The sequence below is a fragment of the Pinus tabuliformis genome, chromosome 4_1 (genome assembly GCF_031772625.1).
Source record: "Pinus tabuliformis cultivar Carrire ecotype Pingquan chromosome 4_1, CPIR1, whole genome shotgun sequence".
In the NCBI taxonomy this organism is placed as follows: domain Eukaryota; kingdom Viridiplantae; phylum Streptophyta; class Pinopsida; order Pinales; family Pinaceae; genus Pinus; species Pinus tabuliformis.
Window position 1 is genome coordinate 187,809,030 of NC_142303.1, and position 11,876 is coordinate 187,820,905.

At 35.7% G+C, this 11,876-nt stretch overlaps 1 protein-coding gene across 1 annotated transcript; it reads right to left on the reverse strand.

The window, feature by feature from the left end:
* Window positions 1-223: 223 nt before the first annotated feature.
* LOC149174839 (cysteine-rich receptor-like protein kinase 15) lies at window positions 224-9,627 on the reverse strand. The gene is made up of 6 exons (XM_089419425.1): window positions 8,546-9,627; window positions 2,140-2,273; window positions 1,720-1,930; window positions 1,397-1,631; window positions 979-1,129; window positions 224-820 (listed from the first exon to the last, which is right to left on the reverse strand). Exons 1-6 carry the CDS (start codon window positions 9,537-9,539, stop codon window positions 458-460), a joined length of 2,088 nt encoding a protein of 695 aa, XP_089275551.1. The 5' UTR covers window positions 9,540-9,627; the 3' UTR covers window positions 224-457.
* Window positions 9,628-11,876: the final 2,249 nt, after the last annotated feature.

Below are 11,876 nucleotides of genomic sequence, written 5' to 3' on the forward strand. Positions count from 1 at the left end.
TTTTTAACTAAGCTACACAAAAAAAACTGCTATATAAGACTTGTTATATACATTTTCATTCTTTTCACTCTAATATTCCATATATACAATTTCATTCTTTTAACTATAACATTCAATTTATAAATATAGTAGATCTTACTGCTATAAATAACTACAAACATTTATGTCAATATAATGACAAAGTCGATGAAAACATAAAAAGTTATATCTCCTGATTCTCATAAATGATATAAATATAATAATATTGAAAACTTCAATTGATATATGTTTTGCCAAGAAACTTATGTAACGAAGCATCAGCCCAACTTAACTTCGAGTATCTGTCCCATTACTCGCTTCATTAAAAATGCTATATAATAGAGTTTAAACTAATGATGATGATGATGCTGCTACGATAATAAACTAATGTTAAAGCGTTCACTGAAATCTCTGCCTTATTTGAACCGAAGATTTTGCATTACCTAGGTACCAACTCGCTAATGGAAACAGTGGCATTAGATGCAGGAGTCGAAGGCGTGTGACGGGATGACGTAGAAGATGCGGTTGCAGAAGCATGTGACGATCCAGAACTGCTTATTTTGGTGGTTTGGGAAACGTACGAATTCACGAAAGCAGGCTTCGTGGGATCCGGTAAGTACGTCACAGAATCAGTTGCAAGCATCAAATTGACAGTAGACATCAGTGGACGAAGATGGGATTCGGCTTGTGTGCACAAAAGGCCAACCTGAATGCATCTCAAGGCTTGCGCCTCATCGCATGTTTCAATTATGGCTGGATCAATCACTTGCACGATATTTCCTCCATCGTATGATCTCCATGCCTGCATTAACACAACGAGTTCGTCATTATGATAAGGTATATATACACTTCGGACATATCCAAAAGATGGAATGTGAAATCCCTAAACGGTTTATAGATGAACAAAACAACACGGTACAGTTATGCTGAGTTCCATATACAACGGAAACAGTATCTCACCCATCCCAAAAGAATCTGCTTTTCAGTTGACAAATTGTAATCGGTGTTCTTTCTTCCTGCGATAATTTCCAGGAGAAGAATGCCAAAGCTATACACATCAGCTTTTACAGATAATTGTCCCTGCATAGCATACTCTGGTGGCATATACCCGCTGCATATCCAATGTACAATGTCAAAGATTACATAATAGGGAAGAAAAAAAAATACTTAAACTAGGTAATGATAAGTTATCTGCATAGAAAACTGTGGTTGTATATGTTAGAAAGTAAAAGCTTAACCGAAAATGTAAGTCTCCAAAAACAACACAAAGATGACATAAACTTTAAAGTACAATTTCAGTATTCTCAATTCTCTAGAAACGAAATGAGCATAGAGTAAAACATATGCATTGACAATGTATGAGATATTGAAATCTTACTAAGTTCCAGCAACTCTTGTGCTGACGTGAGTTTCGTCTTCAGTGAAAAGTCTTGCTAAGCCAAAATCTGATATCTTTGGGTTCAGTTGTTCGTCCAACAACACGTTGCTTGCTTTGATGTCCCGATGAATAATCCGCAACGGAGAATCCTGGTGAAGATAGAGAAGCCCACGAGCTACTCCCATTATGATGTTGTAACGCTTCGGCCAATCAAGCCTTCTGCGTTTGTTTGGATCTGTATCCATGAATGGGCTTTCATTACATGCATTCTTGGAACATTAATGTTATCTATCTACATCGATAATAAAATGGAAACCACTCACCGAATAGGACTTTATCAAGGCTCTTATTGGGTAAGTACTCGTAAACAAGCAACCTTTCTGACCCCTCTGCGCAACAGCCTAGTAGATTCACAAGATTTTTATGTTGAATTTTGGCCACAAGTTTAATTTCATTCAGAAATTCTTTTCTGCCTTGCATAGATTTTAAAGACAGCTTTTTCACTGCTATTTCTCTTCCATACTGAGTAGTTCCCTGAGAGATCCAGATCACAATAATTGTATGAAACTTTTGTAAAATACTTCATCTTAATATTTTGCTTAATTTTCTTGCAAAAATATATTTGTTATCAATCTAATAATCTACATCCAACCGTCATGGGTGTAATTAGAGCACCTGCATATTTTCTATAATTTAAGATTGTAAAAATAACTGGTAGTAGCTTTCGAATTAGCCCATGTTACCTTGTATACAGGGCCAAAGCCTCCCTCTCCGAGCTTGTTATCATCATGAAAGTTTCTCGTAGCAGCTACTAATGTTTCCATTGTAAATACCATTTGTCGATCATGACCGAGCAATGTGCTTTCCTCGTGACTATCTATACAATGAAAACACAGTTAAAAGCTATATTATAAAACATAAAAACAAAAATTTAATTTTATAATTTTAACCAGGAATGGGGTCTGGCACGAGTATTACCGTGCTATGCGTATGAAAATATAATAATTTAGAACAATTATCAATTTTTTCTGTGTTAATATAAAATATAAACATACTATTAGTATATCATCATAATAATAAGTTTTACATTTATGGAATTTGAGAATTATATATATATATATATATATATATATAATTTAAAAAATTTCATAATGATATTAACATCAATATTAACCATTGAGTTATGATAGGTAGGAAAAAATTAATATTTATTTTTATAATATTTTTAAATATTATTTTGTAGGTTAGAAATTAATTTGGAAAACAATTAAAAAAAGTTAGTCTCTATTTAAATTAAATTTAAGTAAAAAAATAATTATATTATTTGTTTAATATATTTTAAAATATTGATGATGATGATGATTAACCTCCACTAGGAATCTAATTGTAATTCTTTAGAATATTATTTATGTGCTGAAAAAGAAGGGATTGGAAATGTGACAAATGTTAGAGTAAGGGTCAGACAATCTAAAAGAAAGTGTTTTTCATCCTCCTCTTTCTTAGTACTGCAAAACTGGCAAATTATATTGTCCTAGGGAATCTTGGGAGTAGGCAACCGTCGGTTTCACTCTGAAGTTCATTAGAGTTAGTTCTAATCTTAGCAATGTTCATCTTTTTCTTTGAGCTGGTCAAAATAGAAAGATAATTCTAGTTCTCAAGGATGGGGTTGATCACCTCCTTATAATACCTTAGTTTCCTTTTACCCTCCATCTCTTTATTGTCCCATAACTTATCCTTAAATTTGGAGGTGATAGTATCTTTGACACTATCCTTGCTTCCCATGATGATCTCCTCATTTATCCCCAAATGGTTGAGCCAATACTTGGCATCCTTATGTCACGCACGCTTGAGGCGAAGGTGGAGGTTTTGACTAAAGTTAGAAGCAATTTTAGGAAGCCTCTTGGATTCCATGTTGTAAAGCTTCTTCTTATACATTAGATATTTAAATAAAGCCCTGCTTTCAATAGGGGAGAGGCCAAATTCGATCAGGAGGATAGGATAGGGGGTGTTTCCTTTGATCTTGAGGTTGTAGGTTATCAATTTTGAATCATATCAATCTTTCTCCAAGACTATCTAGATATACTGCAACCCCAGATTTCACAACCATATAAGACAATAAGAGTGGCGAGGGTCTCAAAGAGGAATGTTTTTTTACTCCAAATACAAAGATCAACAACCATACAATTATTTTCAAGCGCATAATAACCTTTCCAGCCTTTAATAATCCTTTTCTCAATGTTGTAGCTCTAGTTGAGGTGATAAGGAATGTCAATACCCAAATATTTATAAGAAGATACATGTTCGAAGCAACTGTCATCATAGCCGAAATTTCCATGGGCGACATTTTTGGATTTAATTATCATGATTTTATTCTTGTCGGTATTAACTGTCATACCCATCTTGGAGCAATAGTCATGAAGAGTCTTAAGTTGCTTGTCCAAGTCCTCATGGCTTCTAGCAAGAAGAATGATATCATTGGCATAGAGGAGAAGAGTGATGATAATACTAGTAAGCTCAGTTCCTTTGCAGCCCACAATTTCCAAACTTATCGATGTAAATACCAAAAAGGGTAGGGGAAAGGGGACACCCTTGCTTAACCCCGATATTGCATTTAATATCTTTAGACCACCCTTCGGTGGTTTTAATCTTGGAAACAACCATCTTGTAGAGGTGAATCACAACAATCTTCAACTTAGGAGGAATCATGATCTCATCAAGCCTTTTCCAAAGCTTATCCTGAGGAACAGTGTCAAAGGATTTTCTAAAGTCCACAAAGAAACAAAATAGATCAGCTTTACTATTGTGACATTCCTCGGCAATGATCCTGAGAGTGACGAGATGGTCAATAGTTGAGTGGTATCTCCTAAAACCAGCTTTCCATTTAGCTCTTTTGCCATGGATTTCAAGCCAATGGCCAATCTTATTTTTCAAAATGAGACCATAAGTTTAATTAAGATGTGGCTAATCATAATGGTCCTGTAATTAGCGGGAACGGTTTTATCCCCATTTTTAAAGATAAGCACAATAATACTTTGTGTCTAAGGCTAAGGGAAGCCATGCTTTACATCCAAATTGAGAAGTTTGTGGAGATGAGGAATGAGGATAAATCTTCCCAACTTTAAGATCTTGGCTTGGTATCCTTCAATGTCTTTAGCTTTCCCCTAGCAATCTTATTAATCCAAGACTCAATGTTCTCAAGAGAAAATATATATTCCTCAATAGGAATGCTAATGATGTTGTTCATGGTGTTCGGGGAGTCATAAAACTTCTTAATATAGATGTCCCACTTTTCTAAGGGGATCAAATCATTATCTTTAGATTTACGAACAAGCACATTCCGCCAAAATTTTCTCTGTGCAACTTTAGAAAGGTGAAGAAGATGCTCTTTTCTATTATTAATATATGAATGATTCTTCTCTTTAATGAGGGCTTTGTATATACTAATATTCGAAGCTTTACAGTTTTGTTAGGAGCGTTATGAATAGTTTTCCTAGCACTTTTACAGTCCTCATCATACCAAGGGTTGGAAGTTCTATTAATCTTCTTATATGAAACCTCAGTAGAGAACTTGTTAATGGTAGTGGAAAGGGTAGTAGTAAAATTGTGATAAATTTGATCAATATTTTTATTATAAGTCAAGGAACTTAAATCTCTATTTAACTCCTTTAAGAAAAGGTCTATATTATTCTGATTGAAACGAGTGTGTCTTTGGATTTCACTAGTACCTGCATGTGACTGGTATGCATAACTAGATTGAGGGTTAAAGACAAAGGCATGTGGTTAGAGTCAAACTTCAAATCATTAAGAAGTTCAAAGTTGGTAATATGGCTAAGGACATGGGTGTTCAAATCACATAGTCCACAACACCACTGACCAACCCATGTAAACAAGTCATCTGACCATAGGAAGGAAACTTGCTAATACCATTACAAAAAATCAGGTCATGGGAACTACAAAACTTGAGGAGGTCGGTGCCAAATAAGTTCTTGGTTCTGTCCTCAAAGGTTCTCTTGAGTCTAGTAACTATGACATCATCTTCATCAAGCCACAAGGGGTAAGGATTAGAGTCGTTACTTAACATAATACCTTGGTTGGTAGCATTTCTAGCATTGAAATCCCCAAGAAAAATAATATTACCTTCATTCCTTAGGTTGTGAATGTCCTTTTCTAAGGTAGTAAAAGGAAAACTCTTATCTAATTTGCTTTTCATATAGGAGGTAGAGTTGATAGGAGTGAAATAGAAGATTGCAAGAAAAATCCTATTGGAGGAAAAATCAGAGCTTTTGATATAAATATATTGATTAAAGGGGTCGATAGTATGAAGCTGGATGTGAGAAGAAACAATATTCTTAATATAACAGACTATACCACCAAGCCCCCTTCGAGAGGATTTCTTATTCCAAGAAGACCAAAGAATGAAACCGTCAAGGTGAGGAACCCTAGATTCATCATGCTCCCAACTTTCAACTAGAAAAATAAGGTCAATATCACTGGGGATCCAACTTAACATAGGATGTTTACGCCGTGGAAAACCACGACAGTTCCAGAAGAGGATCCTGGTGATCCTAATCCCTATTTAGCGTTCGTAGTTTGGACTCTATCTCGGATACTAGCTTTGCTATTCCTAATGGTAGCCCATTTCCCTTATTTTCTTGCCTCCTTGACCTTTTGGACTTCTTTCCTGAGTTTAGCTTGGTCTTCTGGAATCGGATCTTCATTTATTAAGATTCCAGTTCCGTTTAGGCTCACTGATTTCTTGATTATATCTAATTTGTGGTCATTGCAGCTTACCTTAATACGGATTAGTCTATGTGTATACTCAAGTAACTTTCCTACCTTGATTGCGTATGATATAAGTTGTTTGAATTTGAGGTTTTGTTTTCAATTGTTTTTTTACTATTTCTAATGTGTCCTCATTGTTTTGTTCTTCTATACCAGCAATTATAAGGTGTAAGGCTCTTTTATGACGCTCATGGTTGAGTTCAATCAATTTGTTAATTTCCTCTTTTATGAATTATTATTTAGTTGTTCTTTTAGATTTTTTATATGACTTTCGTCATTTTCTTCAATAGTTGATTGTTTACTATGTTCTATTTTTTAAATCCTACCTTTTATTTGTTGGAGTTCATTCTCAAATGAGATTATTATATATTGAATGTTTTCAAGCAATATTGTTAATTTTATTTTATATTGGTTTTCTCTTTCTTCTTTTTATTTATCTAAAGATTCAATATATTCATAAAAACATTCTAGAATCATTTCACTTGGTCTATCTTTACTAGAAAAAGGCTGAGATATGTGAGGGGAAATACTCATAATATAAACAATCAAAATTTAAGGGATACAACAACTCTAGACAAACTCAACCATAGATATTCACTGTTAAACTTTGACTTTTGACTCTTGCTGTAGAAATTAACGAGATCTTCCAAGTCTTCGAGTTCAGCACTTCAACAAAATATAATTTTAAAATATTAAATTTAAATTATTTTATTTTATTTTATGTTCAAATTATTTTTAATATTATATAAAATCTAATATTAAAATAAATCTATATTCACATAAAAGTGCGAAGGATATGGCATATTCTCGCAATTCATTTACTGTAACTGTTACGGACACCTCTAAATAAAAGATACTTGCTATTAAAATAATAACTGTGGCTGATAATTTAATTTGGCAAACTGTGCGATTCTGCATGTCATTATGATTACTATATGTATATTATTTTAGATGATTATATATATAATTTAAAAATACATTATAAAAAATTGTTGAAATCTTGTTATCTTTTTCTTAAAAAATCTAATAATAATAATTGAATCATATTTTTGATAGTTGAAATAGATTAAACAGTATTAAAAAATTTTGAGCCTTGAAACTTCATAAACTTGTATTTCCCAAAAGTTCCACCAAAATTTATCAATTCTTACCTAAATTCCATTGTGTGAGCAAATTTGAAATCTTTTTACACTAACCTTATATATAATTATTAAAATATGTAAATTTAAACAAACACGGCTAATCTACATATTATTATTTATGGAAAAATAAGTTATTTTTTAGATTATGTTTTTATTTAGCATTTAGATTTTAATTTCTAGGATTCTGTTTTAATCTCGGTAAATAATATAATTTTATAAATATTTATATCTCTAGATTTAATTAATAAACAAATGACAAAATTATTTGGCAACTTCGAGGAGCTGGTCTTACCTGTGAACTGTGTGAGCTATCTGATTCATTCTCTTATATATATAAAACAAAATTTTTATAAAATTTATATCACCCAATTTTTAAAAATAACTAAAATTTAAAATAATTAAGCTGAACTTCTCCCAATATATCCTTACAATTATGATAGATAAGGGCTTCGTGAGTTATTAACTCTCTGTTTGTGAGCTGCTTGATAACCGTGTCATTATACATTCAAACACACATATATATATATATATATATTATTTTATAAAAAAAATATAACACCTCATTTCATAAAAAGCTGAAACTTAAAATAATTAAACTGAACTCTATCCTAAGGCCTCTATGACTTATACTCTGTGTTTTTGGGGGTTGCTTTTCGACTGGTCAACTGTATGTTTGTGGGCCTCTGTGTAACGGTGTAGTAAATCTAAAAGTGTATTGAAGATGGTCGCTCACACCCATATCTGGCTGTGTATAAGGTGAAGGTTCGAAAAGCCCTTGCTTTAAACGGTCGTGTGAGTTGACAAGAATATGCAATATGTATTCTTTTCGGCCCCTCACGCGCGCCGACGATGGAGATGAGGGTTATGGTGGTATCCTGAACAGTAGCTAAACACCAGACTTTCACTGGAGGCAGGCCGGGGTCCAGTCTTAGCTGGAGGGATGGGATTAAGGTGTGCCCATATAACTGTAGGCAGGTCGGGATCCATTCTTAGCTGGACGGATGGGATTAAGGGATGCATCAACCCTATAGAATCCATGAAAACTGACCGGAAGAAGCCAGAGACGCATCAACAGAGAAAGTATCATTTCAGCAGGCTTCCAGAAAACGAGAAAACTGAGAGAAAGAAGCAAGTCCCGCTAAAGCTAGGTGAAAGTGAAAATTTTAAAATCATTTCCAATAACATGCAATACCGACGAGTTCATACAATGATGTGGCAGTAATACCTTGGTATCCCCTTGGAGCTACGGCAGACTTCAGTCTTCTCGCCGTTGCGAACGCGCCTATGATCAACCCGAGAACTAACCCACCCACAACACCTAAAATTATGTATGTTCTTTTGTCTGAAGATTTGCTCTCTGGACTATTGGCTGCGTTCCCTGGAGGGGCTTGCGGAGGCTGCATAGACGAATTATAGAAAGGATATATTTCATAACGAAGGATGCAACTTCTACTCCAATACTGAACTCCTGCAGTGGGATTAGATGTGAATATTGCAGTGATTGAGTCTGATAGGCATGTGCTGCATTCTTCAGTACTTAGATCTCTGGTGCACTGGACCAGACCGTAAATCGTTTGTGACAAGGAATCCACAGCTGTACCGTAAGCAGATCGTTTCGTTTCAGTTGTTGCGTTAGCTGACAAGTTATTTAGGAGATTCTTAGCAGCAACTTGAAAGTCATCGGGGACGAAGACCCCCGCATCCCCTCCGAAGGGCTCTTGATAATTAACCCCTAAACTTGTGTCCAGTATTCCAACGAAACTATAGCTTTCATAACGTAAGAAGCAGTGGAAAGGCCAGCAAGTAGCGCCAACGCTACTCACACATTTTTGTCGTATGCTAAGCGTTGCCAATTGCCAACAGGTGTAGCATTGATCGATTGTCATGTCTGCCCTGCACTGGAAGAGGCCATATACTTTGTTAGGAGTTTCGCCATACACAGAGCTGTTAAACCCAGAATGGTTTGTCCCTTGAACAAGACGACCAAAGAGAGCATTCAGATTGCTCTGAAACTTACTGCCTGCTGTATAGTTCCCGTCACGGCACTGAGTTGAAGGAACCTCTGTCACTGCGTTGCAAATCTGTCCATAAAGACTAATATTGATCAAGGCAGGAAGAACAATAAAAAAGTAGAAGAGCGTGATAATTTGGGGGCTCAGGAGAGAAGTTGCAGAATCCCCTGCATAAAAGTTCATATTCGATGGGATTCTGATTGCCATCGAACACTGGAACTTGAAACTGTGAATAGACACAGCAGTGACGCTACAAAAATTTGTGCCTTCTGCGAATGTGGTTAATCAATAAGAACCGCATACTGCGCGGTCCATCAATCATATCTTCGTCTGACGTCACCTGACTAACTCAAGTGGGAACCTTAGTCGCCGAAAACCATTAGTGAATTATGTAAGAATGCGTGAAAGATGCGCAGTGAAATTATTATTGAAATCTCAATATTTATGTAAGGATAAGTGAATTATACGCAGTCAAATTGCTTTTAATTGTGATTTTCTTTAAATTTTTTTTTAATATAAAACTATTTAAAAATTTTCATACTTCGTTATTTAGGCAATGATGTATGAATTAAACGCAGTCAAATTGATTTTAATAGTGATTTTCTCAATTTTATAGAATTTTTTTGCAAAAGTTATAGAATTTTAATTTAATTATTAATAATTATATTTAAATTTTATAGAAATGTTTATTTTGAAATAGAATTTTTATAAATTTAATTAAATTATTTTTTTTTAACTAACATGGAACTATTTATATTAATCCTATTAAAGCCTCTACATATATACAATAGCCTCAATCCGCCTCGAAGGGAAACCGGGTGTGTTGGCCATCTTAAGTTTTTAACTGCCATCCAAAAACGAAATGTATTAAGTCTATTTGTCCATGCTAAATATACTAAACATTCAAAAATGCTATCACTGTTTCCTATCTGCATTCTAAAAATAACAAAAGGAGAGCAAGCTCTCTTCATCCTAACTATGGAGACTTTATACATAACTTGAAAAATCAGTCTGCCATGGCGCCCGGCTGGTAATCTTCCTCCTTTACTCCAGGAATGAGCTTCTTTAGCTGTTGTTGTATCTCGTCAAGCTTGCTATCCTGCATAAGAAGGGTTATCTGGAGGTTTTTCATCTCTTTCTTCAGATTTGGGATGCCTTGGGCCAATTCTGCCATCTCCATAGCTACCTGTTCCATAGCTTTTGCTAGCAGCCTCTTCATTACCCAATACACATGGAGAACCTGCTTGTACAGGGACATGCATCCTCTGGTGTTTCCTGAGTCGGGCAGCAGATACTCCCAGTCTTCCATTTCAAGATCCGACTGCTCCTGAGTAGCCTCTTCCTCCATCCGCTGGATGATCTTCCTAATGTCCGCATTCGTTTCTTCACCATACGCCTTCTCCGCATACTGGACCTGTCTCTTCAACATCTTCCTGCCACGCATTTTTCCTGCCGGTGGAGGGGAGCTCCGCTGCTGGTTTCCGGCCTGACGTCCTCTCCCTCTACCTCTACGGCCCCTTCCACGTCCTGCACCAGCTCTGTTGCTCTCCTTTACCTTACTTCCTTGACCCACTATGCCTGAGGAGGCTCCAAGGCATCCTTCCTCTCCTCTCCCTCTGGCTTTCTTTTCTCCAATTCCTGCCTCTTCTGGTTGCCTATCCTCCGGAGGTCTCCCTTTCCCTCTTCCGCTTCTCATTTTCTGCCTTTGACTGCCTTTAACTGGGTTATGCGTCTCCTCCATGCCCACCTTGTCACGCCCCTACACCTGCGGTGATCTTCCAACCGCTTGTAGCGAGGTGCGGCACCACCGAACGCTTTCTTTTTAACAATACTAACGTTTATGGGCTACGCCTATTCCAACATAAACTTACTTAACTTGTGTTATTATAACCGAATAAAGTGTTATCCTTTATACTTTAACAGAGAACATTCTCAATCATCAACCATGAACAATAAACCGAGAACATCAATAATACACAAGTATAAAGGGAGGGGCAACTCCCGAACAGTCTGCCCAACAATAATATTATAACAGCGTCTTCAATAATACATCAGCAAGTATACTTGGAAAAACTCCAAGTCTATACTTAGAATAATTTACAACCAAGGCATAGACAGCCTTTTACAACATTTTATGCACCTTTGCATAAGAAGGAGTGCTCACCCGAGCCACTTGACCTTCCCACCAAATCCTGCATAAAACACAACTTCCACCTTCACACCTCAAACCGTACTTAAGTCAAAACTACACCTTAGAAGTACTACGCATGAGATATGCGTAGTTTTCTTTACCCTTATGTTGTTTTACCCCTTGTACGAATGAAGATGAGTGAAGATTCCATGATGAAATGAGGTGCGTCCATCTCTCATATATACGCTTCATATCTTAGCACATAACTTTGGGCCGACATGTAAAATAATGTCATGAAGCCTTCACGTTATGTTTTATGTGGTCGGTTTTGTATATTTTATGCTCCACGTTTAACATGTATATAAAGCTTCGCATATCCCTTTTACATGGCTTGATTATATTATATTTTATTG

What these genes read in the sequence shown, in the direction of transcription:
- LOC149174839 (XM_089419425.1), bottom strand. Translation starts at nt 9,539, where the DNA reads ATGGCAATCAGAATCCCATCGAATATGAACTTTTATGCAGGGGATTCT. An exon ending in GCTTTGGCCCTGTATACAAG is followed by an intron (nt 1,931 to 2,139) that starts GTAACATGGGCT and finishes TGGATCTCTCAG; the next exon opens with GGAACTACTCAGTATGGAAG. An exon ending in ACAAGAGTTGCTGGAACTTA is followed by an intron (nt 1,130 to 1,396) that starts GTAAGATTTCAA and finishes TTGGATATGCAG; the next exon opens with CGGGTATATGCCACCAGAGT.